Source organism: Ursus americanus, chromosome 33 (assembly GCF_024610735.1).
Source record: "Ursus americanus isolate L20-20 chromosome 33, mUrsAme1.1.p, whole genome shotgun sequence".
Taxonomy (NCBI): domain Eukaryota; kingdom Metazoa; phylum Chordata; class Mammalia; order Carnivora; family Ursidae; genus Ursus; species Ursus americanus.
The window spans coordinates 18419869-18445000 of record NC_142159.1 but is presented as its reverse complement, the minus strand read 5'-3'; the positions used below and the strand labels follow the sequence as shown (position 1 = coordinate 18445000).

At 58.0% G+C, this 25132-nt stretch overlaps 1 protein-coding gene across 8 annotated transcripts in view; it reads left to right on the top strand.

The window, feature by feature from the left end:
* The window catches only part of ARHGEF10L (Rho guanine nucleotide exchange factor 10 like), a 143245-nt gene that overhangs the window by 103750 nt on the left and 14363 nt on the right, over positions 1-25132 (top strand). For all 8 annotated transcript variants that reach the window (XM_087858280.1, XM_087858277.1, XM_087858278.1 and 5 more), the window contains 2 exons: positions 358-512; positions 7959-8107. In XM_087858280.1, the coding sequence (XP_087714406.1) occupies positions 358-512; positions 7959-8107 (304 nt within the window). The remainder of the gene's footprint in view (positions 1-357; positions 513-7958; positions 8108-25132) is intronic.

The following is a 25132-nucleotide window of genomic DNA, read 5'->3' as shown; positions in this document are numbered from 1 at the left end:
GGGGAGGAGGCGCGCGTCGGGGCTTCCTTCCTTTTTGTGGCCGTGAGGCCGGCATCATTGCCCCATTTTGTGGGGGAAACTGAGGGGTAGCAGCCTGCGGTCAGTCAGCTGGAAGGCGGCATGTCCGGGTTCCCTCTTGGGTCTGTGTGGTCCTGAAGACAGCCTTCTTAGCACCTGTATCTGCCCCCTCTCGAGACTCCCACCCAGTTCTCCCTGGGGTGGGGGTGGGGAGGGCACCATCCTCAAAAGACCCTGGGAAAGTCCAGGCTCCTGAGGGGAGGGAGGCATCTCCCCAGGAGGGCCCGTGGGGGCAGTGGGGGTGGGGGGCTCCGTGAGTCACCCAGGTCTCCTCCACAGCATCCTGGTTTACGGCAGTGTGGACACGGGTACCCAGTGCCTGGCGACCTGCAGGAGCCCCGGCCTGCAGCCTGTGCTCTGCCTACGCCACAACCCCTTCCACCTGTTTGCCGGTCTGCAGGATGGGACCCTTGCCGCCTACCCTCGGACCAGTGGTGAGGATGCTGGGCGTGGTGGGGGGCAGCCCTGGGCACTGACTACCAGAGTGGTGGTGGGAGGCAGGCCAAGGAGGCAGCTCAGAAACAAGTCAGGAAACCTGGGGGTAGTTGGGGATCCCTGATCCCCACTGGGGTCCCTACAGGAATGGGGTGCCCACTACCATGCAGGTAGCTCACCCCACTGGCGGGAGACCCTACAAGAGCAGGGACTCTGGGGTCCGGGGTCGCTTCACTGCGCTTTCGATGGCTGTGTCCAGGGGTGAGCAGTTGCTTTGCCCCTGGGTCTTCTCATCCGTAAAATGGGCATAATGTCAGTACCCGTGGCTCATGGGTCCCAGAGGGTTAAACAGCCAGCGAAGGCAAAGCCTAGGGCCTAGCAGAGTGAGCGCTTCATGGCGTTAAGCTTTTGAACCTGTGATGTTACTGAGCCACGAGCCACGGATGGCATAGAGTGTGATGTTGGGAGAGCAAGGCTGGCGGTGCACCAGGAACATTCGGGGGCTTAATGTGGGCACATTCTCGGAGTTCTCACCACAACCCACGAGAACTGCGGAAGCTGAGACCGAGGGAGGGGACACGGCCTGTGCACAGCCACACAGAGGGCTGCGGTCCCTGTCCCCTTGTGGCTTGCTCAGCTCCCAGTTCCAAGATGAGTGCTGGGGGAGGGCAGCCACCCCCAGTGCACCCAGAGAGGGCCCTTCCCTCCCCTCCCTCTCCTCCCTCTCCCCCTCCTCCCTCCCCTTCCCTCCCTTCCTTCCACCTCCTTTCCCCCCATCCTTCCTTCCCTCCCCCCTCCCTCTCCTCCCCCTCCCTCCCTTACTCTCCGTCTCCTCCTCTCCCTAGCCCCTCCCTCCCCTTCCCTTCACCCTTCCTCCCTCCCTCCCGCGAGCCTCTAATTGCTGCGTCATTGCAGCCTGTTGCAGTGTTATAAACGGATATTTGTACTGAGCTATTTTTTTGCCACTTGGCACTGTGTTGGTATTTTTAATTAGCTTTTGATAAGGCATTTATAGTTTTTAATTAAAGGGGGAAGAGGGAGGGAAAAAAATCCCTCTCACCGACAGACACTGCATGCGTGAAAATGTAAATATGGGCTCCGATTTTTGGAGGTTTAGGTGTGGGCTCCAAAGAGACCCCCCCACCCTCTGGCTCCCACTGAATCCTGTGAGCCCTGCCTTGCCCGCTCTAGCCCCCTGGTCCCCACGGTGGGCTGCTCTGCACCCTTTGCCCCTTGGTTCCTGACTTACCAGTTTGGGCGCTGGGGGGGGGGTGTGAGGGGGTGAGGGGGTGTGTCAGATGGCTGGGTCACCAGAACAAAATGCCACCGACTGATTTTATTTCTTTTTTCAAGATTTTATTTCTTTATTTGTCAGAGGGAGAGGGAGAAAGAGAGAGAGCGCGCACACAAGCAGGGGGAGCAGCAGGCAGAGGGAGAAGCAGACTCCCCACTGAACAGGGAGCCGAACGCAGGACCGGATCCCAGGACCCTGGGATCATGACCTGAGCCGAAGGCAGACGCTTAACTGACTGAGCCACCCAGGTGTCCCACCAACTGAGTTTAAGTAATATGGTTCTATTGTCTTGCATTCTGGAGGCCGGACGCCCAAGGTCAAGGTGTGGCCAGGGCCGTGAAGGAGGCTCTGCTCTGCGCTCCAGGCCTCTGTTCCAGCTTCTCGTGCCTCCTTGGCTTGTGGCAGCGGAGCCCGGTCCTCACGTGGCGGTCTCCCTGTGTCCTAGTGGACGAGGGGCCCACCCTACTCCAGCGTGACTCAACTAATTACATCGGCAGCAGCCCTCCTTCCACATAAGGTCCCCTTCTGAGGTGCCGGGGATGGGGACTCCAACACATGAATTTTGAGGGGACATAACCCATAATAGGGGCTTGGGGTCTAACCATTGGCTTTCAGCCTGGGGTGGGAGCCTGGTACTTTGTCAGAACTAGAAGGGCCCCTGGGGACCCCTGGACTCCACAGCCTCATTTTCCAGGTGGGAAGGGATTCCCAAAGTCCCATGAATGAGCCGGGACCCGAACCCAGGTGTCCTCTTTCCAGCGCTAGGACCCTCTCCAGGCGTAAGGGGATTTTGGCTTCTCTGGGCAGAGCTGGAGGTCATCTGGCAGGAAGAGAAGGTTTAGGTGCTCTACCAGCTCTCCGGCCTTGCAGACGTTTGTCTACCCGGTATTTACTGAGCACCTACTGTATGCCATGGAGACGTGACCCTGCCCTCGCAGTTTATAGTGGGAGACAGAGGTAGTCAAGTGGACAAGCAGGGACCTTATGCTTGTACATTATGCTGAGGGGCCTAAGGGGGGAACAGGGAGGCACGTGAGCGCCTGAGCCCCTGGGCTTGGGGTGGGTTGGTCGGCAAAGGTCTCTCAAAGGCACAGGATCCTAAAGCTGAGACCTGAAGCAGCTTAGGCACCGGGCAAGTGAACAGTTAAGGGAATGGTGTTCTCGCAGAGGGAACAGCATGTGCGAGGCCTAGAGGCAGGAGAGGGGTTGGTCTGGTGGGGAGCCCAGAGAGGAGGCCATTGTGCTGGACAGCAGCCAGAGGGGCCGGTGGCAGGAGGCAAGGTCTGGGAGCAGACGGCTGGATGCTGTGGGCCTTGGGTTCGTCTCCGTTGATGGGAAGTAGAGGGAGGTTTTGGAAGTGGCTGAGCACTATGCCGTCTGGCTGGTGGACAGGAGAGGAGGCAGGGAGGCTGGCTGGGAGGCTGTCACAGCCAGTGGGGCAGGTGAGTCCGGGGTCACTCTTTCTCTCTGGAGCCCACCCTCTGGAGCTTTGGTTTGGCTTTGCCCCAGGAGGTCTCTGGAGAGGCCTTGTCTCACCCGGCACCCCCCCCTTCCTCCTTCTGTGGTGTCCTCCGGAGGTGGCCTAGCAGGAAGGGGGGCCTCTCAGGACCTGTCCCACAGTGTGGGGCACTTTTCACTTAGGCTGCCTGTGGCTGGGTCTGGAACTATCATCCTGGTGCATGACCTAGCTGTGGGGCCCGCTCCAGACTCACTGAGGCCTCAGATACTACTCCCCCACCTACACCCCAGGCCAGCCCCGGAGCTCCTGGGCCACCCTCCCTGGGCCTGTGCTGGTGGAACCCCTCTGGTGCTCGGGTGGCCTGGAGAGTCTGTTCCACTTGAGGACACCTGGGTTCGGGTCCTGGCTCACCCATGGGATTGTGGGAAGTCCCTTCCCTCCCTGGAAAATGAGGGTATGGAGTCCAGGGGTCCCCAGGAGCCCTTCTGGTTCTGACAAAGTACCAGGCTCCCACCCTGGGCTGAAAGCCAATAGTTAGACCCCAAGCCCCCTATTATGGATTATGTCCCCTCAAAATTCATGTGTTGGAGTCTTCATCCCTGGGACCTCAGAACATGACCTTATTTGGAAATAGGGTTGTTGGGGATGTACTTAGTTAAGATGAGGTCACAGTAGAGTAGGGTGGGCCCCTAATCCAGTCGGTGGATGTCTTTATAGAAAGGGGAAATTTGGACATGAACCCTTACACGGGCTTGGAGCCAATACTGGATGAAGTATAGTCAGTGTTTGTAGGCAGAAGTTTACTGTCCTGTCTGGGTTTGGCTGAGACCAAGACCCAGTAAAAATGGCATTCCTGGCCCACGCTTTGGCTCGTGGCAGAAGGGAAGGACCAGAAGTATTAAGATGTGCAGAGCCAACCTGGGAGCTTGCCCAAGTCCCGGGGAACGGCTGTGGAACCAGCAGCTGAGAGGTGACCAGACTCCCAGGCCACCAGGCCACCCGGAGTCCCATCACATCAGAGCTGGAGGGGCCTCAGAGTCCAGGGCCAAGAGCCTGTGTGGCCACGGCGGTCAGCCTGGTGGCCCTGGGAGCCTCTGTTTACCTGCATTCCTTCATTCATTCACTGAGTTCAGCCATTCACTAACTCAGCAAGTATGTGCTCAGTGCCCCTGAGGGGGGAGCACTGAGCAGGACACCGGGACCCCAAGATGAGCCGGGCGGCTGCCTGTCCGGTCATGGGCTTGAGCAGACCTCCTGGGACCCTCCGCCGCCCCCTCTCTCAGCTGACATGGGAGCGTGGCCAGGCCACGATGGGGGCAGGGGAACGTCCCTGGTTAGGTGCTGGCGACGAGGGCCAGGGTCACCCCCTCGAGGAGGCTGATGATGGAATGTGCAGGGGGACGGACTGAGGAGCCAGGCTGCCGGGCTGGAGTCCCAGCTGCGAGAGATCCGGCCTGTTGCTCCGGCTCTCCTTGCCTGTTTCCTCACCTGTGAAGCAGGCCTGACGACAGCCCCACCTCACAGGGTGACCGGATGTGATGAGGCACACAGGGGCCCAGATGGAGCCTGGGAGGGAGAGAGACTCAGCGCCATTGTCATTCCCATCGTTATGACCGGGCTCGGGCTGCGCTTTGGGACTGTCTCGGCTTCGAGGACTTTCACTCTGTGCCCTGCCTCCTGGTTCCTGCTGGGTGTCATCCCCAAGGGCCACGGCCGGGGGAGGAGGGGCTCCTGCCTCCTGAAGGTGCCTTTGCTGAGTGCCATGGGGTCTTCATCTCCCTTTGTCTGGCATGAGAGCCGGTGCTGGGCCCAGACGGATTTAGTGTCACCCAGGGCGGGTGTGCGTGAGTGAGTGTGCATGCGTGTGCCCGGACGTGTGCGTGCTTACCCAGAGCCACTGAAGGGCAAGGTGGGGCGTGGGTCAGCCCCGCCCAGAGCTGACAGTGGTTGCGTTGAAAATCCTAGGGCTGTGGCTCATGAGGGCTGGGAGGAACCTTGAGTTCCGGCCCCTCATGGTGCACTTGGGGAACCCGAGCCCCAGAAAGGGGAAGCCTGTTGGAGCTTTGTCCTCTAATCGGGGACACCTGATATATTTTTTGATATAAAAATATCACTAGTATTAAATTTTACCAGTTTGTCATTCTGTCCTGGAGTCAGGACTTTTTGGGGGGATGTCTGGAGACGCCAGCAGGGGGAGGAGCGGTGGTCAACGCACATGTGACCCTCAGGGGTGTCGGACCCTAGCCCCGACCCCTGACAGCTGTGACTATGCCCTGTGTCGGAAAAGTACAGGAGAGACAGTACAAGGGCTCTGGTGGTCAAAACTGCTATGCCCATGGGGCAGAGCCCCCACCTCCCTGTTTTCGGGTGTGGTCCCAGCATCCCCAGCTGCTTCCTCGCTGGGAGACTGGGAGAGGTCACAGCCCCACCTGAGCCATCGCTCTTGGCGCCCTCTTGGGCCACACACGCACTACTCACTTTTGGCCACTGGGGGGCGTCCGAAGCCTTGCATTTTATGGCTCTGGTGTCCTGGTGGGGGTCAATGTCCCCCGTGGAGGCCTGGCTGCCATGTGGTCAGTCACCATCCTGGTCTCAGAGCCCTTTGGAAACTCCGGGAAGCTGAGAGGACAGCAGGGGCTGGGGAAGGAGGTGGGGGCTAGTCAGCATGGTTCAAATCCTGCTTGGCCTGTCACCCCTTGGGTGGCTTTGTGCAACCTCACTCCCCGGGTCTCCATTGTCACATCAGTCAGGTGGAGTCAACACCTGCTCCCGCAGACGCTGCATTGTGGCAAATGACACCAAACAGGAGCTAACGGGCACCGGATACTTTCTGGCCCTGTCACCTGGTTATTTAAACTCTGCGTCTGTTTTCTCAGCGTAAAACAGGGATAAGAATAGAATCTTCCACATAGACTTGCCAGGAGTTAAGGAAGTAATTCAGGAAAAGAGTGCCTGGTGTGCCAGTGTTCAGCGCTAGCGACGGCTGCCAGCGGCCCTTACTGTGTGCCGACCCCGTGCTCAGCGCTCCCCCGTTTCCCCGGCCCCCGCAGCATGGGTGCGCCCATTGGACAGATGAGCCTCAGAGAGGTGAAGCCGCCGGTCTGAGGTCTGGCAGACGTTTATTCTGGCCCAGCCTGCTTCCCGGGTGTTCATGGTCACAGGCCGGGAAGACCCTGTTCCCCGGCTCCTAGCTGAGCTGAGAGTCTGCCCAGAGTCAGTAGGACCGAAGGGCGAGGGAGACCCTGTTTCACAGGTGGGGAGGGTAGAAGAGGGAAAGCTGGTGGGCTGGGGGGGTGGTAGGGGTCTGGTCTGTCCTCTGAGGGCTCCTCCCGATACACCCCAAGCCGCGGCTTCCGTCACTATCCTGCTCTGCAGCCAGTGGCGCCCCGCCATGCCCCCTAGCACCTGGCTCACAGGGACCGTCTGTGAATAAGGTTCCCTCGGACTCCTTCCAGGGGCCTAGTGGGGAGCGTGTGAGGGTGGCCAGGCACTGACAAGCCAGCAGCAGGCTCTGTCCCCCTCCTAGGCCCCAGCCACTGCTGCCTGTCTCCAGAGTATGCCCCACGTTCCCTCTCAACCCCCTTCTCACCCGGCACGTGGGCAAGACAGGGTGACACTGGGGTTCTGTGTGACGTCGGGTGTGACCTGGGAGAAACACCACCCTCCATGGGCACTGCTCATATGCCAGGGAACATTCTGGGCACGTTCTTGGGTGAGCTGAACATCCCAGGGTGGGCAGGGGAGAATTTTGCTCAGAGCCAGGCCAGGTCCCTTGGTGTGTTCTGTCCTCAGGGGCAGTAGACTGGGCAACTGGTTGCCTCTCAGACGTCCTCTTCTGTCCCTGGAGGTGGCAGTGTCTCTGGTGGAGGAAGGTCATCAAAGATCTTGGTCAAGGTGGCAGAGTGCCCCGGAGGCGGCAAGATCTCTGAGCTGGCGAGAGTCAGCCGGAAACATATAGTAAAAATCCTCAGAGACAGTCTGGGTGGTTTCCCCATTTTACAGATGGGGAGACTGAGGCCTTGAGAGAGGGGAGACATATGCTTAAAGTCCTAATTGAGTTTCTAGCAGAACCGGGCCCCGCTCAGGGCACTTCCCACCACGTTGAGCTGCCTGCTTGGCAGGGCTGTGCAGATGCCGCTTCTTCTGGGAAGCCTCTCTGGATTGCTCCTGGGGCAGAGTTTTCAGCACTTCTCGAGGCCCCCTGTGCTCAGCTGCTCATCTGTGCTTGGTACCTGGTGTGGGGACCGCTGAGTAACCCCATAGTCTCTCCGGCCAGCAGGGTTTTCTTGGAGGGCAACGTCTGTACCAGGCTCATTCCTGCCTTCCCAGTACCCAGCACCTGGCCTGGCCTCGGGTTGGTGCTTACTAAGTGTGTGTGGGATGAACAAACGGGAAGGGGGCAGGGAATCCACGCGGGAAAGAGATAGGGGGACAGAAGATGGAAGGAGTGTGAATTGGGAGGTACAGCCCCCAGGGGTGTGAGGCATCATGGAGGCAGATAGGAACAGCCCTGTCCCTTTGGAGGAGGGAGAGAGGCCATAGAGAGGGGCTAGTAGGTGTTGTGGGGCCTGGCTGGGCCCACTGCTGAGGACTCCTGATGATTCCCAAGGGACGAGGAGCCCTGGGCTCCTGACCTGTGTGCCATTCCCTCCCCCATCCCCCTCCTGACCTGCTTCTTTCCTCTCCCTGCAGGAGGTGTCCCCTGGGACCTGGAGAGCCCTCCCGTGTGCCTGACTGTGGGGCCAGGACCCATCCGCACCCTGCTGAGCCTGGAGGACGCTGTGTGGGCCAGCTGTGGGCCTCGGGTCACTGTGGTGGATGCCACCAGCTTGCAGACTCAGGTACTGGCCCTACCTTGTGGGTCAAGGCCGCCGGCCTCCAGGCCATCTGTTGGGCTCCCCCTTGTGGTCCCTTCTCACGCTCTACCTGGCACGGTGCTCAGCCTTTGCTGTGTCTCAGGGATCCGAGAGAGTTTGTCGAGAAGCACAGTGGGCCCCAAATCGCTGCTGGGCCCCTCCCTCTACCCCAGCATGCATCCCTGGGGCTGTCTGGAAGGGAAGGGTCCCGACCATTGGGCTGAGCTGTGACCTGGCCCCTGGGCTGTGTCTTTTGCTGTCTGGGGAGGAGGAATTAGGAGCCCTGCCTCACACCGTACCCAGGACCCGGCTGTGCTAAGGGGAGGCTGGGTAGATGCAGCCATCCTGGAGGATGGGCTCTTTATTTAATTTATTTTTTTAAAGATTTATTTATTTATTTGAGAGCGAGAGAGAGGAGGGAGAGGGAATGAGAGCGGGCAGAAGGAGAGAGGGAAATCTTCAAGCAGACTCACCGCTGAGCATGGAGCCCGACGTGGGGCTCGATCTCACGACTCTGAGATCATGACCTGCGACGAGATCAAGAGGCGGATGCTTAACCAACTGACCCCAGGTGACCCTGGGCTCTTTACACAGTGTGGAGGTGGGGGCTGCTGGGTCCCCCTTGCCCTGCCGCAAGCTGAGCACGGCCTGCACCTTGGCCGCCGGGATGAGGGCCTGGTCCCAGGGCTCCGTCCTGACTCAGCCTGGGCCCATGCCTGTCACTGACCCACAGCATTGCCCACCGTGTCTTCCCCACCCCGGGGCCAACCCTGGGCCGCAGGCGTGGACTTGGGTGTGGCTCCCCAGAGGTATTTCGGTGATGTTTGCTGTCGTTTGATTTTTTTGGATTGTCAGCTTGGAGTGGGCCTTGGTAATCAGGCCCGAGTAGAGGTCTGGGTGCAGGCTCGGGTGGGAATAGACAGGTGCCCCAGGCGAGCTTCTGTGAGGGGGCGATTGCCCTTTACCCACTGGTTCATCTCTATAAACTGGCTGAAAGTTGGCGACTTAATAGCCAGCCAAGCACACTGAGGGAGTCCTGCCGTTGTAAGATCACAGGTGTTAGGGACTGGATCAGGAGGGGAAACTGAGGCCCAGGGAGCTGTGGGCACGCCCTGGGACCCTGGCTTGAGTCTCAGAGTCACGGTGCTGACTTCCCTGTTTTTCTTGGAGCCCGACAAGTGGTCTCTGGAGCTGTGTGCACCCGGCTCTGTGTCCCAACGCTGCCACTCACCTGCTGGCACCCTGTTCGGGCCCCAGTTGTGAACCCTAGTTCCCCACTCGGGAAAGGGGGCTCAGTGTCCCTTCCCGGGGGTCCTCTCACTCACCAAGATAAGGCTTGGGAGCCGCAGTCCTGGTCAGTGCCAACCCGGTGCTGGGGAGGGAGGAGGAGGGATTCCATCCCAGCCCGTCAGCCGGGGGTGGGAGCGGTGCTCTGGGCAGAACCAGAGGGTTGAGGCTTTAAGTTCTCATCATCCTTTAGAGGAGAAGGGTGTTGGGGGCTGATGGTGACTCCTGGGCCCTGCTCTGGAGCTGCTCGGGCAGCAGCCTCCTCGAGTGCTGGGAACATCGTGTGTTGGGGCCCAGTGACGTCAATGGTGCTGCTGGGCTGGGCCAGGTGCGGGGACCGGGGAGGGGCCAGGGAGGCCTCAACAGGAAGGAGGCTGCTGCCTCCTGCTCTGGTCTTCTTTTTCCTGAGGGGAAGCCAGAGTGGGGAGGGGAGCCCCGAGCAGCTAGCAGCTGTAGCCACAGACTCCTTTCCCAGCCCCTGGTTTGCTTTGAGGGGCTTGCCTGCCACACCCCCCCCCCCCACCTGTCCCAAGGGCCTCTCACCTCCTCCACCTTCTGAGAGGAAGGAGAGCAGGGATAGCTGGTTCCCCTGGGGTCTTCAGGGTCCCTGAAGCTCCTGGGTCTCAAGCCACTTGGCAGAAGAAAGGACGAGGCCCGGCCCATCTGACTCTTTGGCCTTCCCCCTGCAGCCCCTCCCCCAGTGCCCCTGCATTGTCCTTACAACAGGCCCAGGAGCCCTGTCGGCTTTCTCCTGCTAGCAACCTGTGCGGGGTCTGACTCGTGTGGAGGAGAGCCGTGGTGGGGGGCGCTCTGCCAGCAGCTGAGCACTGGGGCCCAGTTGAGGGCAGCCGGGGAAGTGGGGAGGGGTCCCAGTCCTGCACATGGCAGCCTCCAGTCTGATGGGAGGAGTGGAAGACACGGCCCTGACCTTGGGGGACTCTAATCTGAAGGGGGAGACACAGCCTGCCCTTGAGGATCTCCGGTCTGATGGGGGAGACCCAGCAATGCCTTTGGGGGGGCTTCCAATCTGATGGGAGAGACCCAGGCCTGCCCTTGGGAGGCCTCCAGTCAAATGGGGGAGACAGACCCCTATCCCTGGGGGCTCTGCAGTCTGATGGAGAGATACCACCTCTATTTTCCATGTGGGAAGAGTGAGCCCAGAGACATAAAGAAGCCAAGAGCAGAGAGAGGATAAGAAGGGAAGGAGCAGGCCCTCTGAGTGCCCTGTTAGCCAAAGGACGCTCTCAGCATTGCCATCAGGGACAATGGAGGCAGAGGGAGGAGGCCGCTGGGGACACTGGGAGGTGGCAGGCTGTGAACTAACAGGTGTCTCTAAAGACTCTTCCAAGGAAGGGTCCAGAGGACCTGGACACCATGTGGGAGTCAGGGGCTGATGGTTGCTGGGGAGGAGGTGGGGGCCGTGGGGCCTGAGCCCAGGTGAAAGCTGGGCCCCCCTGTGTCCCGCCCCCCCACCCAGGGCCCTGAGACTTTTGGGGGGGATTGGGAGGCGTCCCCCAGGGCAGTGGCCCCCATCTCTGTACTGACCATGTCCCGCCTTGGGTTCCCTGGGCGCCCACTCCCTTGGAGGTGTGTGGCTGGCCGACCGACTGCTTCAGATGGCCCTGGCTCTGTCCTGCCAAGCTGTGCGCCCTGAGGGCCTCAGTGGCTTCATCTGGAGAATGCGATGCTGATAGGACTCTGTAGAGGGTTGAATGAGAACACTCAGGTGTGGAAGGACTGTTTCACGCAGGGCCCAGCACACAGCATGTGCTCCATGAACATTGGTTATCATTGTGATTATTGGCCTTACTTTAAGTCCTTGTTGCCATATATAGGGCATATTTGGAGATTCAAGCTCCCTTCGAGTTGTTGCTGGTGGGTGTGGGGTGTGGGTCCGCATCGCGGGGGTGCCATCCTGGCTTTGCCGGCAGCTGTCCCGGGCGGCGTGAGACAGATGGACGAAGGACAGGACAGGCATGAGGCCGGGCCCTGGCTATCTTTCACCCGATTTTGCCGCTCGCCAGCCGCAGTGCAGTCCTGCCTGGGGCCCCGAAGCTCAGCTCTGGCTCGACCGTCCCTGGGGCCGAGCAGCCACCAGGCTCCAGCTCGAGGCTGCGATGATTTAAGATTAGTTCTGGACCAGCTGCTCTCAAGGAGGGATCAATATGGCCTTTTACCTGCTTTGCACGCCACAGAGGGCGTCAGGAGGGCGTTGGGTGCGGGGAGGCGGGCCGGAGGAAGGGGTGTTGGGTCGGAGGGAGCACGCGCCCCGTGTGCAGCTGAGGAAATTGAAAAGTTTGTGTGCTGCACGGTACGGGCGGCTCACCTTCAGTGTACACAGCCCTTCGGCGCGGTAACGAGGTGATTGCCATGCATATTTAATGAAACTGCACTCCGCTGCTGCTTGGAATAGAGAGGAAGCGCCGGGGCTCTGGAAACAGCATGGTCTGGCTGCAGCCTAATGATGCTGGCTGTGCGGCCCGGCTCGTGGTCGGCCAGGCCTGGGGGAGCAGGCTGGAGAGCCGGCTGCCGTCCCAGGGCTTGGCACGCATCTCTGAAGAATGCTCCATTTCAGAGGAAGGGCATTGCTTATTAGCAGCGACATCCATCCTCCCCCAGGCTAGAGAAAACCCTCGGCAGGGATTTGAGATGCTTAGAATGAACTGCTCAGTGCTCTGAGCTGGGAAGCCCGGGAGTGTGCCGGTGGCTGAAGGTGTGTCTAGCGGGGCTCTGGCCCAAATGTGGAGACATAGGGAGTTAATCTAGGGATTGTGTTAACTCCAAGGAGTTTTCCCTGATTTCTGCCTCCCCCAGGAAAATAATACTAACCAACATCTATGGATCCGGTATGGGTTTTAAGTACTTTGCAGGAATTAACGTGTTTAATCCTCAAATCAGCCTATGAGATGAGTATTATTAGTAGTCCCACTTTATGGATGAGCAAACAGAGGTACAGAGAGGTTAAGTGATTTGTCCAAGGTCACACAGCTAGAAGGAGGCAGAGCTAGGATCTGAACACGTCTGTCTGACTCCTGAGTCTTCTCTTAATCTCCGTGTCGGCTGCCTGGGTAGGTGGAAGGCTGTGTCCTTTGGGCTGCATTTGTCCCCCGCAGTTTCTGTCCTGTTATATGTCACTCTTGGGAACTCTGATTTGTTTATGCTCGTGCTTTCTCCACCAACACGTCTTCCGGGCCAACGATTGCTGCCTGTTCATTTTCCTTTCCCCAGTGTCCACCTTCCATAGCAGTGCTCTGAGTCAGTAGTCATGGTGGATGGACAGATGGGGGCCCTGATCCCCAGGCCCTCTGTGTGGGGTGCTGGAGGGCTGGACACGAGTAAGACCTGGTCTCAGCTCCTCAGGAGCTCGGAGTCCAGTGTGGGGAGCAGACCTGGGATGCTCGGTGTCAGCCCAGGGTGAGGAGACTGCGAGGGGGCAAGACCAGGCCCAGTGGGGAACCCAGAGGAGGCACGAGGGGTGCCAGATCCAGTCGGAGGAGGCACAGGAGCTGGCGAGGTTCCTGAGGGTCGGGGCCCCTGAGCTGGGCTGGGCAGGTAGCCCCGCGAAGTGCAGACACGGTTTCGAGGGCTCCCTGGGGACAGGCCTCTGACTGCACCCCTGCCCCCACCAGCTGTCTCCATTTAGGTCCACTTGGCCCCGGCGGCCGCCCCTGACCTTGCTGAGTCTGCCCCCTGTGGCGCCAGCGCCCACCGTGTGTCTCTGGGTTTGACGCTTGCCCACCAGCTGCTTGTTCGGCTCCTTGATCCCAGCGGAGCTGCCGCGAGACCTGTTAAATAATAATGTAGCTCGCCAGGGCCTGTGTCAACACCGCGTCCTCGTGTTCATTACCTAGATCGGCACCTTCAAGGTCTAATCCAGTCATACGGAGTTCATTTTAACCGATCGCTGGAGGGGAAGCTGGCTGTGGGATGATTGTTGCATCTTAATTAAAGAATAAACTTCTTGGGGACAGGTCGCCTGGAAAGTGCCGGAACGCAGGGCAGGTTTTGTCAGTGTTTGGGCACGGGGCCTGGCTCCTGTCCTGCTGGGCTGTTGTGGGGGTTAATTGGGGCAACCTCCCTCTCATGAGACCCCAGCCCCCCGCCGATCGAGAAGTCTGTCTGGACCACCTCCCCTCCTCCACAAGCACTGGGTCACCTGTGACCCGCCCCAGCAGCGCCATGCTTCTTCACAGCACTGGCCACAGCTGCATGTTGATGTTTTGGGGACAATTACCGGATTAACCAAACCGAGGCTGTGTAGGGCAGGACCACGCCTGGTTGGCTCCCATCGCATCCCGGGGGCTGGGAGCAGGCTGGCGAGTAGCAGGTGCTCTGTGCGGGGCTGTGAGGGGCGTTTCCCTTAAGGGAATGGGCTCTGGCTGTGGTGGGCCCACTAAGCAAGGATTTGGGCGGCGGGGGGGGGGGGTGCTGTTAACCTGCTGCCCAGCTCAGTGCTGAGCATGTGAAGGGCGCTTCCCAGAGTGCGTGCTGTCAGTAATCCCACCTTGCTCGGGCTCCCGCCCCTCCTGCTGTCGCCATACCCTCAGCGCCTGGGCGCTGGCCTCTGGTATGGGCGCTGGTGCTTTTTGTCCTCAGGCATGCCCGAAAAGAAACTCCTCTGGATTCCTGAACACCAACAGCCCCCAGATGTCCCCCTGCCCGCCCCCACGTAGAGCCGCCTTCCCCACCCTTAATTTTCACGTTGAGTGCCCAAACTTAGTTTGCATGTATTAGCTGTTGTAAATTTATCATAACAGTGTGACGTGGCGTGAATAATGCATCACTGGGCTGTATTAGTTTTCTGTCTCCTGTCTTATTTATGACACGAAACGGGTGGGAATTTGCAAAAGCGAAATCTAGGCGCAGGGCTTCCTGGGTAATGGGATGCAAATTGGCGTGAGGGCGGAAAGATTCACCCAGTCCTCGGGGTGCCCGAGCCCCGGTGTGTGGGCCGCCTGAGCCTGTGCGGCAGGGCCCGTGTCACCGCAGGGAGTCCTCTCTGCTCCACAGTTGTGTATTAATTTTTGTAGGTGTGTGAGTCATTGCTGTTGTCATCATCCTGTTGTGTTTTTAAAATGAAGAGTTGGCAGGTGAAACTTGAGACATTGGTTGTGGAGACTTCCCAGGAGGCTCAGACAGTGAGAGCGTTCCAGCAGCAGGAAGAATTGAGGTTAGACTTTCAGAAGAACTTCCTTTCAGGAAGCTTGTGAAGGATAGGGGGTGGGGGTGGGTTTGGGGGATCCTGTGGGGCCCCCTTCTGGGGGGGTGTCAAAGGGCCAGGCATGGCTCAGGGCCAACTCTGCTCCAGGGGTCTGGGGGTTGTGAGGGGCTATCTCCAGGGATGTCCTGTGGGGCTGGCTAAGGGGCAGGGCTCCAGGCCCCCTCTCTCCATGGGGAAGAGCTCAGAGCTTTCCTGTATCCCATATCTGGTCTCACCCTGTCCTGGAAGATTCAGGTTGGTAAAGGATTTCATGGTGTAAAAACAAGTGGTTTGAAGCTGTTGGCTCAGGGAGCAGGTTCTGGGAAGCCATGGTGGAGCCAAGGGAGGTGAGGAGGGGGGAAGGCAGATGGAAGAGAATATTATGGAGAGAACAGATGGGGGACTGGAGGTGAGGGAGGGGGTAGACGACAGTGGCAGGTGGCAGTCCTCCGCCTCTGAGCCCCTGCCCCCCAGCGTCCCTGGCTGTCAGTCTGTCCTCCCATCCATGTAGTTCTCCCATGTCCCCCCACCTCTCTGCGGCACTCTCCCCTCTGAGCCCCGCTGCGGGGGGAGGGGAGGACGGACACCATAGGAGCAGGGGTCCAGCCCCCTAGAACCTGGCAAAGACACACAGAGCCACACATGGACCCCTGAATGCTGGGCCCTGGGCTGGGCCTTCCTAAGTGGAGGCTGGGAGCCTGAGCCCAGGACCAGACTTTGGGTGTCATCACAGATCGAGTGGGATCGCACAGGGAGGGGCTTAGGCCAGTGCCCGGTGCGCTCAAACCGTTACATGATGGTCATTTCACGCCGGGCAGCCGGGCTGGGGGAGGGTCTGCCGGGCCTGAAGCTCTAAGGGGGCAGTCCTGCTGCCAGGTCTGAGTGGGCTCGCATGGTGGTCAGTGTGGGCTTGGGAGCGGGGCTGGCTGTCTTCAGCCCCTGGCTCTACCACCGCATCCCTCCATTTCCCCATCTGTAAAATGGGGATAATTATAGGCCCTACCCCAGGGCTAAGCAGCTCGGTGTATATGAAGCACGACGTGTCACAGCTGTTTTACAGGGACAGGACTTGGTCAGGATCGTGTGGGACACCCAGTGGTGGAGCCAGGATCTCCAGCTTCTTCTGACTAGTCCCAGTCCCGAGTCCCACCAGGGTGTCTGGCTCGGATAACCAGAGGCAGAGGGCCAGGCGTCGGCTCCCCCAGATACCTGGGGAGAGAAGGCAGTGGGGTGAGACAGTGGCCAGCACAAGTCCTGACCCAGAGTAGGCGCCGCGGATGCTGGGGCCTTAGCCCTGCGCCTGTGCTCTGCTATGGGGCAGACACGCCTTCCACCGAGCCCGGGAGCCCAGGAGAGGAGTGACGGTGTGGCCGTGTGGGAACCAGGCTTCCTGGAGCGGGTTCAGTGACAATGGGTATGTAGGAAGGGGCTCCTGAGCCGTGTGAGCAGACACACGGGGGTGAGGACAGCTTGTGTGTGTGAACACGAGTGTGTGCACCTGTGTGTATAAACACGAGTGTGTGCACCTTGTGTGTGTGTGTGCAGGTGAGAGGGGGAAATTCGTCGATTATATTCATGTCGTTTAGTCCTTGACTGTAGCTTGAATCCTGTTGAAAGCACCCAGTTGGGCTCTGGGGATCTGGGTCAAGCCTGGAATCATTCACCTCATCCCCGTGGTTCCCCTGACCCCTGCCCAGCAGTCTCGGGTGCAGATCTGTGCCTGGAACTGAGACGCGACCCTTCCTGGTGCCTCTCTCTAAGCCTCAGCAGGACGGCGGCACAGCCCCCTTGGCCGAGCCTGCTCGCTCCTGCTGCTGTGGCCGAGGGGAGTCCAGAACAGTGGGGCTAGGTCGTATGTGCTTAGTGACAAGCAGGTGTAGTGTAGGGATTCTTAACTTTTGAGGGGCCAAGAGTGGTTTGCAGACTCTTTAGAGATGTTGGCAAAAGTGGTTGACCATCTTTCTAGGAAAATATACCAAAGTTGCCAAATATTTCACAGTCAATTGCAAAATGGGTTGTTCAAGTTTGGAACAGGCTGTCAGTCTTGGAGCGGGCAGGGCTGTCCATCTGTCCGTCCCTTTTCGGTTCCCATGGTGGCCCTGAGCTGGAAGAGTCCAGGACCGGGTCAGGTCTCTGGTAACCACCCCCCCCCTTAGAGATGAGTCAGCTGAGCCCCCAAGGTGCTGACTGACTTGCTGGTGGGAGGTGGGTGTCATATCTGAAGCCTCCCCTCCCCCGAGAAATGCCCTGGAAGGACCCCTCTGCTTCCGGCACATGATCCCCTGGCCGTGACCAGGTCGGACTCTGAAGGTAGCGTGCGGAGGTGTCAGACGGAGCCCACGCAAAGGTGTCTGTGCTGTGGCTCGGAGACCGGGCGTGGGCTGCGGAGTCCCACCAGGGTGACCATCCATCCTGCTTGCCCAGGATGGGGTGTCCGGCTTCTGGTACTACACTGTGCCTCCCCCCACCAACTGGGGCGGCTGGCCACCCTGAGCTGGAATCCTGGCGTCCCCCCCCATTTCCTGCACTGTGACTTCATAAGTGTCATTCAGCCTCTCTATTTGTTTCCTCAGCTGCGAAATGTTGATAAGAGTCAGATAGATAAAGGGAAGGGAGTTGTCGTGCCGACTGCCTTTAAACCACAGACAGCGCCTGCCCACCCGCCCGGAGCAGCCCCTCCGAGCGGGCCCTCCGCCTGTCCGCCCCCAGCCCGTCCCCTGGCTGGCAGAGCGAGTCCGCACCGTGGATCTCTCTCAAAGCCTGCCTGTTCGGTGAGGATGGCAGGGCGGTGCTCTCATCCCAGGTGGCTGGGGCGTGACACGGAGGCAGGGCTGGCCGAGGGACTGGCACATGCCCCGTGGGCGATCTCTGGGCAGGCACCCGCCCTGGTGACCGGGCAGGGAGCAGGACGGAGAGCCACTGTGTGCCCACGCTCTGCTGGGGTGTCCGGCAGGAGATGCCCGGGGGAGTATCTCGAGCTTGGAGTCCAGCAGTCAGGCCCATGCCCAGCTCTGCCCCTGCCCCGCGGGACCACGTGGGCTCGCATTCCCCTCTCCAGGTTCGGCCCCTCTTCTCTGGTAAAGGTCTCTGCGAGGAGGCAATACTGTGGTGTGGGGAGGGCCTGGCACACATAGGTGCCCAGCAGGCTGGAGCTGTGCCAGCCTTCTGCCGTTTCTTCGGCAGCCCCCAGGCAGCCCCGACCACCCCAGCGCTCCTTCCCTGCTCCTTGGCATCCTCTCAGCTCTAATGACTTTGAGCGCTGAGCTGTGCACCCGGGGAATTTATAGAAACCGAGCACAGAAGCGTCACCTGGAGGCACATAAATATTGTACGATGGAGTTTGGGCTGTGTCGGCAATATTTGGAGCAGCGTTACTCACCTGAAGCCCTCAGTGCCCGCGTCCGCAGCCGGCCGAGGGGGACAGGCCGTTGTGGGCCCGTGTAGGACCCCTGGTCCCTTCCCAGTTCCCCGACCAGCTCCTCACTGCAGGTGGCGTGCACGGAGCACTGGCGGTGGCCAGCCCTGCCCGCGGAGAACTCCCGGGACCCCAGAGGGCGGGTTCTCCTCCTGGCCCCATTGACGGGTGAGAGAGGAGAGCCGGTTCCCTGGCCAGAGGTGAGCCGGCAGCCAGGGGTCAGACCCAGGCCCTTCCCTCTGGCTGCCAGCTTTTTTTTTAAACTTCGTCTCTCCCCGCCCCAACTTTTTATTTAAAGAAATTTCAAACTACAGTCAAGTTGAAACAATAGTACAGTAAAACACACAAATATTCTTTACCTAGTTAACCGACTGTTAACCTTCTGCTGTAGTTTCCCCCCCATATTATCATACACTCCCGTTGTTGGCTACACCATTTTTAAATGGGTACAGACATTATTACTCTTCACCCCTAAAGAGGGGAGGAGGGCATGGCTGTCCGACGTGACTTCCACAGCGTCATCGTAGCCGGGAATTCAATGCGGAATTTTGTCCCTAAGTGCATTTTCCCCAGTCGTCCTGCAAGTATCTTGTATCGCTTCTCTCCTGACCCCCTGCAGGATCGAGCTGGGATTGAATGTTGCATTTAGTTTTCATGCCTCTTTAGACTCCTTTTAATCTAGAACAAGCCCTCTGCCTTTATTTTTTTTTGTCTCCATGATACTGACTTTTTTGAGGAATCCAAGCCAGGGTCTCATAAAAATGTCACAACCAGGAATTGACTTCGAGTTTTCTCGGATGGGCTTTGAGTGTGTGGCAGATTCAGCGGGGGGCGGGGGGGGGGGGCTGCGTGCATCTCGGGGCATGGCAGGAGGGGGCAGGACATGCAGGCTGGTCCCATCCTCATCCTCGATCACTTGGTTCAGGCCAGGCGGGTCCTTCAGGGGTGCCCATCCTAAAGGGACTGGTTTCCCTTTGTACTTCCTCGGTCTCCTGCAGGGGATTCTTACACAAGGCGCACCTATCCTGTTCCTCGGCAGACTTTCACCCCAAACTTTCCTCATTTCAAGAGGAGTTCTCCTTACCCCGACTCAACCCCTCTCCCACTACCACTGCTACACATTTATAGACTCTTTCTTTTTTTTTTTTAAGATTTTATTTATTTATTTGACAGAGATAGAGACAGCCAGCGAGAGAGGGAACACAAGCAAGGGGAGTGGGAGAGGAAGAAGCAGGCTCATAGGGGAAGAGCCTGATGTGGGGCTCGATCCCGGATCGCCGGGATCACACCCTGAGCCGAAGGCAGACGCTTAACCGCTGTGCCACCCAGGCGCCCCTAGACTCTGCTTTCAAATGCAGTTGCTATGATCCAGGGCCATCGTTCCTCTTGATACTCAAATTGTCTCAAATTTGGCCAGTAGGAGTTTCGTGTTGGCTCCTGGGTCCCTTGGGCACTTACTTCCCCATTATTCGTGGGGCGCTTCCCTGCTCTTCTGCACTGGGAGAAGTTCTGGGCTCCCCTGTCCCTCCCCCTGCCCTTATGGGCCCTTTCTCTGGGGTGCCTGGGCTGGTTCTCTCTCGTGGAGCATGGGATCCTGGGTGCTCCCTAGTCCTGGGTGTCATTGCTTCCAGACCCTTGCAGGGCACAGGGCCAGGAAAAAGAACTTAGGTTCATACGGACAGCTCTGATTCTGATCCGAGACTGCAGACCTCCACCCTCACCTTCTCTCACTCCGTCTTCGACTCTTCTCACTGTGAAAACCCTGGCTCCCGAGAATAACCTCAGTGAACTTCAGCCATGCCACGTGGTGTCCGAATCGCTGGGCCCGTCCCATCACCCACACCAAGCCTACTAATTCAAGTTCAGGACTTCTTTGCAGATCTTTCCATCCTTAAGGACCCGGGGTGTGTGGTCAAGGGTGCTGAGTTCTATGTGGGTGTGGCCATGTTCCAGTAAAAGGTAACTTAACCCAAGCAGGTGGCAGGCAGGTGTAGTCTGAGGGCCACTGTTTGCAGACCACTGGTCTAGAATATCATTCTAACAGAGCCGCTCCCGGGGAGCAGGGGGCATGAGCAGCCAGCAAATTGCCAGGCCTGGACCGTGGGGGCTGTGTAGACAGGGTGCCGGGCCTCCTGGAGCTCAGAGGAGGGACAGGACTGTGCTGGTGGCCGCTGGGCAGGGGGCCTTCTTCAGAGACAAGGGGGATAGAAGCCTCTGAGAGGGAAGGTGGCCCGCCACTCCTGGGCTCCAAGACTGGCCAGGGAGTAGAGGAGGGGTCCTGAGGTGAGAAATGGGAAGCCAGCTCTGAGCCCAGTGGGCAGCAAGGGCTGGGCTCACTGCTTCCTTCTCTTCCGCCCCCCCCCCGGCCCCCAGGAGTACTGGGACCCATGCTGCCAGCATGCCATCTACTCCGACCTGTGTCCCTGGGATGCCCAGCCAGGACTCGCAGGACCTGGCTCCGTGAGCGGGCTCCTGGCGTGGAGAGGGGTCCCAGGGAGCTGGGAGATCATGGAGGAGTGAGGGGCTGGAGCTGCTGTACTGTTGCTCGTGCATCCTGCCCTTTCCGCCACCCGCATACCACAGGGCTTGGCAGGTTTGCACAGGCCTCTGTAAAGCCCTTCAGGCCTGGGGGCAGACTTGTTGTGCCTCTGGAGAAATGAGGCTGGATTTCCACTGCTGACTTCTCTTTTAATTGGATTCTGACAGCAGCACATGGGGCCGAGCGACTGCAGACTCAGGTGCGGCTTTCCACGGCCCTGGGCCTCTTGGTTCCAGCGCGGTCTGGCTTTCTTGGAGGCAGAAAGTGCTTCTGACCCTTCCACAGGAGCGGGGCAGGCGTCCTGCTGTGCAGGGCCGAGCACGCACGTGCCTTCCTGATGGCGTGCGAGCGTTTGTGCACTTGTATGCAAGCGGGTGTGTGCCGTGTGGGGGGAAAGCCTGCAGACGAGGCCTGCCAGCTGCCCCCTTCCACCCTGCTGCCCCTCCGTTCATCGGTCGGCTCGTTGACGGCGGGCCCTGTGGGAAGTCAGGTCCAGCCTCAGTGGCTCATCTGTGATTGGGCTTGGTGGTTCCTCTGCTGGCCTTTCCCGGCAAGGCCCGTTGGGAGGCGTCCTGTGTGCACCCGGTGTTCCGCCTGGGTCTGGGCCTTCAGGAACGTTGTCTTGAGTGCAGGCTGGTTTGGGAGGATAAGCCCCCCACCCCCCAGGGTTTCCTGGAAGGACTAAGGAGAACCAAAATCCAGCACCGCCAGGGCTGTGGGCGCAGACTTGGGGAGAAGGCCCAGAGGGATGGAAGTTGCTCCTTTCCCCTGTGCTGCACGCACTGGGCCCAGCCTGTGGAGGCTGTGAGGGGCTTGGCCTCCCTCTAAATCCCAGAGGCTCGCTGGCTGAGCCTCCAGTCCCTGGGCCTTCCCTGGGGTGCGGGTAGTGCTGAAGAAAGAGGAACAGAGACCACCCCCCCCACCACTGGCCAGCCCCTCATGTGAGCCCCCAGTCTGAGGGAGAAGGTGGCTCCCCGTCCTCTGAGTGTGCCACGCCTCATATGAGACCCCCCTCCTCGCCCTGGGGACCCCCACTTTGGTGGAGACAACATGCCTCTGCCCTTGGTGAACTTCCTGGCTGAGAAGGAGCTGGGGCTTCTGCTCTCAGGGTCCCCCCAGTGCGGGGTGAGCTGTGCTACAGACCCTGCCTCCCGAGAGCAGCCTGGCCTGTGGGGAGGAGAGGATGTTGCTCGGCCTCTCCCCTCCCCTAATCTGGGGCCCTGAGTTTCCTGTCCCCATCGACAGGGCCACCCCTGGGCCACATGCAGAGCTCAGCCACCAGGGACTGGCTCGGGAAAGCAATTGTGTTCGTCACAGTTGTGCCCTCGTGGGCTCGGCTCCCCATGGAGACCCCCATCCCCCTACCAGCCAGCTTCCTTATCTCCGTGGGAAACTTCTTGGTGATCTGAGCTGGGTGGTGTTGGGGCCACCCCTCACTCCCTAGGCCCGTGCGAGGCCCACACCTCCAGCCCCTGCCACACCGCTGTCCGAGGCCCACACCTCCAGCCCTGCCACACCGCTGTCCGAGGCCCACACCTCCAGCCCCTGCCACACCGCTGTCCGAGGCCCACACCTCCAGCCCTGCCACACTGCTGTCCGAGGCCCACACCTCCAGCCCTGCCACACCGCTGTCCAAGGCCCACACCTCCAGCCCCTGCCACACCGCTGTCCGAGGCCCACACCTCCAGCCCTGCCACACCGCTGTCCGAAGCCCGCACCTCCAGCCCCTGCCACACCGCTGTCCGAGGCCCACACCTCCAGCCCTGCCACACCGCTGTCCGAGGCCCACACCTCCAGCCCTGCCACACCGCTGTCCGAGGCCCGCACCTCCAGCCCCTGCCACACCGCTGTCGAAGCGAACGTCCTCGGAGGTTAACCTGATCATGTCACTCACTTACCAGCCCAGCCCCTCCGTCAGCAGATGGCAGCGGCCTGGGCGCAATGGCCCTGCCCACCTCTCCCCCTCCATCTAACCACGGTCCCCACCCTGATGCCTCTCTGTTTATCTCACACACACTGTGCTCAGTCCTGCGGGGCCTTTGCACTCCCCCACCCCAGCCCTGCTCCTGGGACGGAATGCACCTGTTCTGTCCCTAATCTCCAGGAACTTTCCTCCGACTCCAATCTGTCTGCTCTGTGGTTTCTTTTTCCTTTTTTTTTTTTTTTTTAAATTCAATCCCAAAGTCAAAGTGAGAGGCCTTCTACATCGTAAGTGTCCGACATCCCATAATTGTTTTTATTCTGTAAGTTTCCGGTGCACAGTTTTATAATTTGACATCTGTATATGCTACCAAGTCTAGTTATCATCCGTCACCATACAGCTGACCCCTCCTCACCCCTTCCGCTCGCGCCCCAAGCCCCCTTCCCCTCTGGTAAGCGCTAGTCTGGTCTCTGCATCTGTGAGTTTTTGTTTTTTAGATTCCACATAGGACTGAAATACTGCAGTATTTGTCTGTCCCTGACTTATTTCACGTGGCTTAATTCCTTCTAGGTCCATCCATGTCACAGATGGCGTATGTCATTCTTTTTACGGCTGAGTGACATTCCATGGTATCAATACACCACATCTTCTTTATCCACCCAGCAACCGAGGGACACTTAGGTTGTTACCGTATCTTGGTTATTATAAATGATACTTCAGTGAGCAAAGGGGTGCACGTATCTGTTTGAATCAGCGCTCTTGTGTTCTTTGAATAAATAGCCAGAAGTGGAACGGCTGAGTCATAGGGTAGTTCTGTTCTTAATTTTTTGAGGAACCTCCGTACTGGTTTCCACAGTGGCTGCACCCGTGTGCATTCCCACCAAAGTGGAACCAGGGTTCCCTTGTCTCTACATCCTCGCCAACACCCGTTATTTCTTGTGTTTTCGATGATGCCGTTCTAATAGGTGTGAGATGATTTGTGTGGTTTTGATGTGCACTTCCCTGATAAGTGAGCATGTTGTCATGTGTCTGCTGGCCACCTGGAAGTCTTCTTTGAATCTATTCAGATCCTCCGACCACTTTAAAATTGGGTTGTTGGGGATTTTGTTGTTATTACTGTTGAGCTGCATGTGTTCTTTATGTATGTTGGATACTAATCCCTCTCCTGTTCAGCAGGTTGCCTTTCTGTTTTGCTGGTGGGTTTCTTTGCTGTCAGAAGCTTGTTAGTCCCCCTTGTTTATTTTTACTTTTGTTTCCCTTTCCTTTGGGGTCAGATCCACAAAGATGCCACTAAGACCCATGCCAGGGAGCTTACCACCTCTGTTTTCTTCTGGGAATTTTATGGCTTCAGGTCTTATTATTCAAGTCTTTAATCCATTTTGAGTTCATTTTTGTGTCTGGTGCAAAATAGGGGTCCAGTTTGTCTCTTTAGCATGTGGCTGTCTAGTTTTGCCAGCATCATGTATTGAAGAGGTGGTCCTTTCTCCATTGTGTGTTCTTGGCTCCTTTGGTGTAGATTCATTGTCCATATGTGTGCAGGTTTATTTCTGGGCTCTCAGTTTTGTTCTGTTGACCTGTGCGTCTCTTTTTGTACCAAAATCGTACTGTCTTGATTACTATAGCTTTGTAGTACAATTTGAAATCGGGGAGCATGATACCTCCAGCTTTGTTTCTTTGTCTCAAGATTGCTTTGACTATTTGGGATCTTTTGTGGTTCTGTACAAATTTTAGAATTATTTGTTATAGTCCCGCAAAGTGTGGGTTGAAACTTTGATAGGGATGCATTAAATCTGTAGATTGCTTTGGGTAAAAGAGACATTTTTTAAAGATTTTTATTTATTTATTTTGAGAGAGAGAGACAGAGATAGCAAGAGAGATAGCAAGTGAGAGCACGAGTGGGGAAGAGAGGAAGAAGCAGGCTCCATGATGAGAAGGGACCCTGCTGTGGGGCTCAGTCCCAGGACCCTGAGATCATGACCTGAGCTGAAGGCAGACCCTTAATGGACTGAGCCACCCAGGCACCCCAGATGGACATTTTTATGATATTCTTCCAATCCATGAGCATGGAATATCTTTCCACTGATTCGTGTCTTCTTCAATTTCTTTAATCAATGTCTATAGTTTTCAGTGTGCAAGTCTTTCACTTCCCTGGTTAAATTTATTCCTAGGTGTTTTATTCTTCTTGATACAATTGTAAATGGGATCGTTTTCTTATTTTCTTTCTCTGATGAATCGTTATTAGTGCGCAGAAATGCCACAGATGTCTGTATATTGATTTCATATCTTGCAACTTTACTGAATTCATTTATTAGGTGTGGTGGTTTTCTGGTGTATTCTTTACGGTTTTCTACCTATAGTATCATGTTCTCTACAAATAGTGACAGTTTTACTTCTTCCTTTCTTTTTTTTTTTTTTAAAGATTTTATTTATTTGACAGAGATAGAGACAGCCAGCGAGAGGGGGAACACAAGCAGGGGGAGTGGGAGAGGAAGAAGCAGGCTCATAGCGGAGGAGCCTGATGTGGGGCTCGATCCCGGAATGCCGGGATCACGCCCTGAGCCGAAGGCAGATGCTTAACCGCTGTGCCACCCAGGCGCCCCTACTTCTTCCTTTCTGATTTGGATGCCTTTTATTTCTTTCGTTGCCTA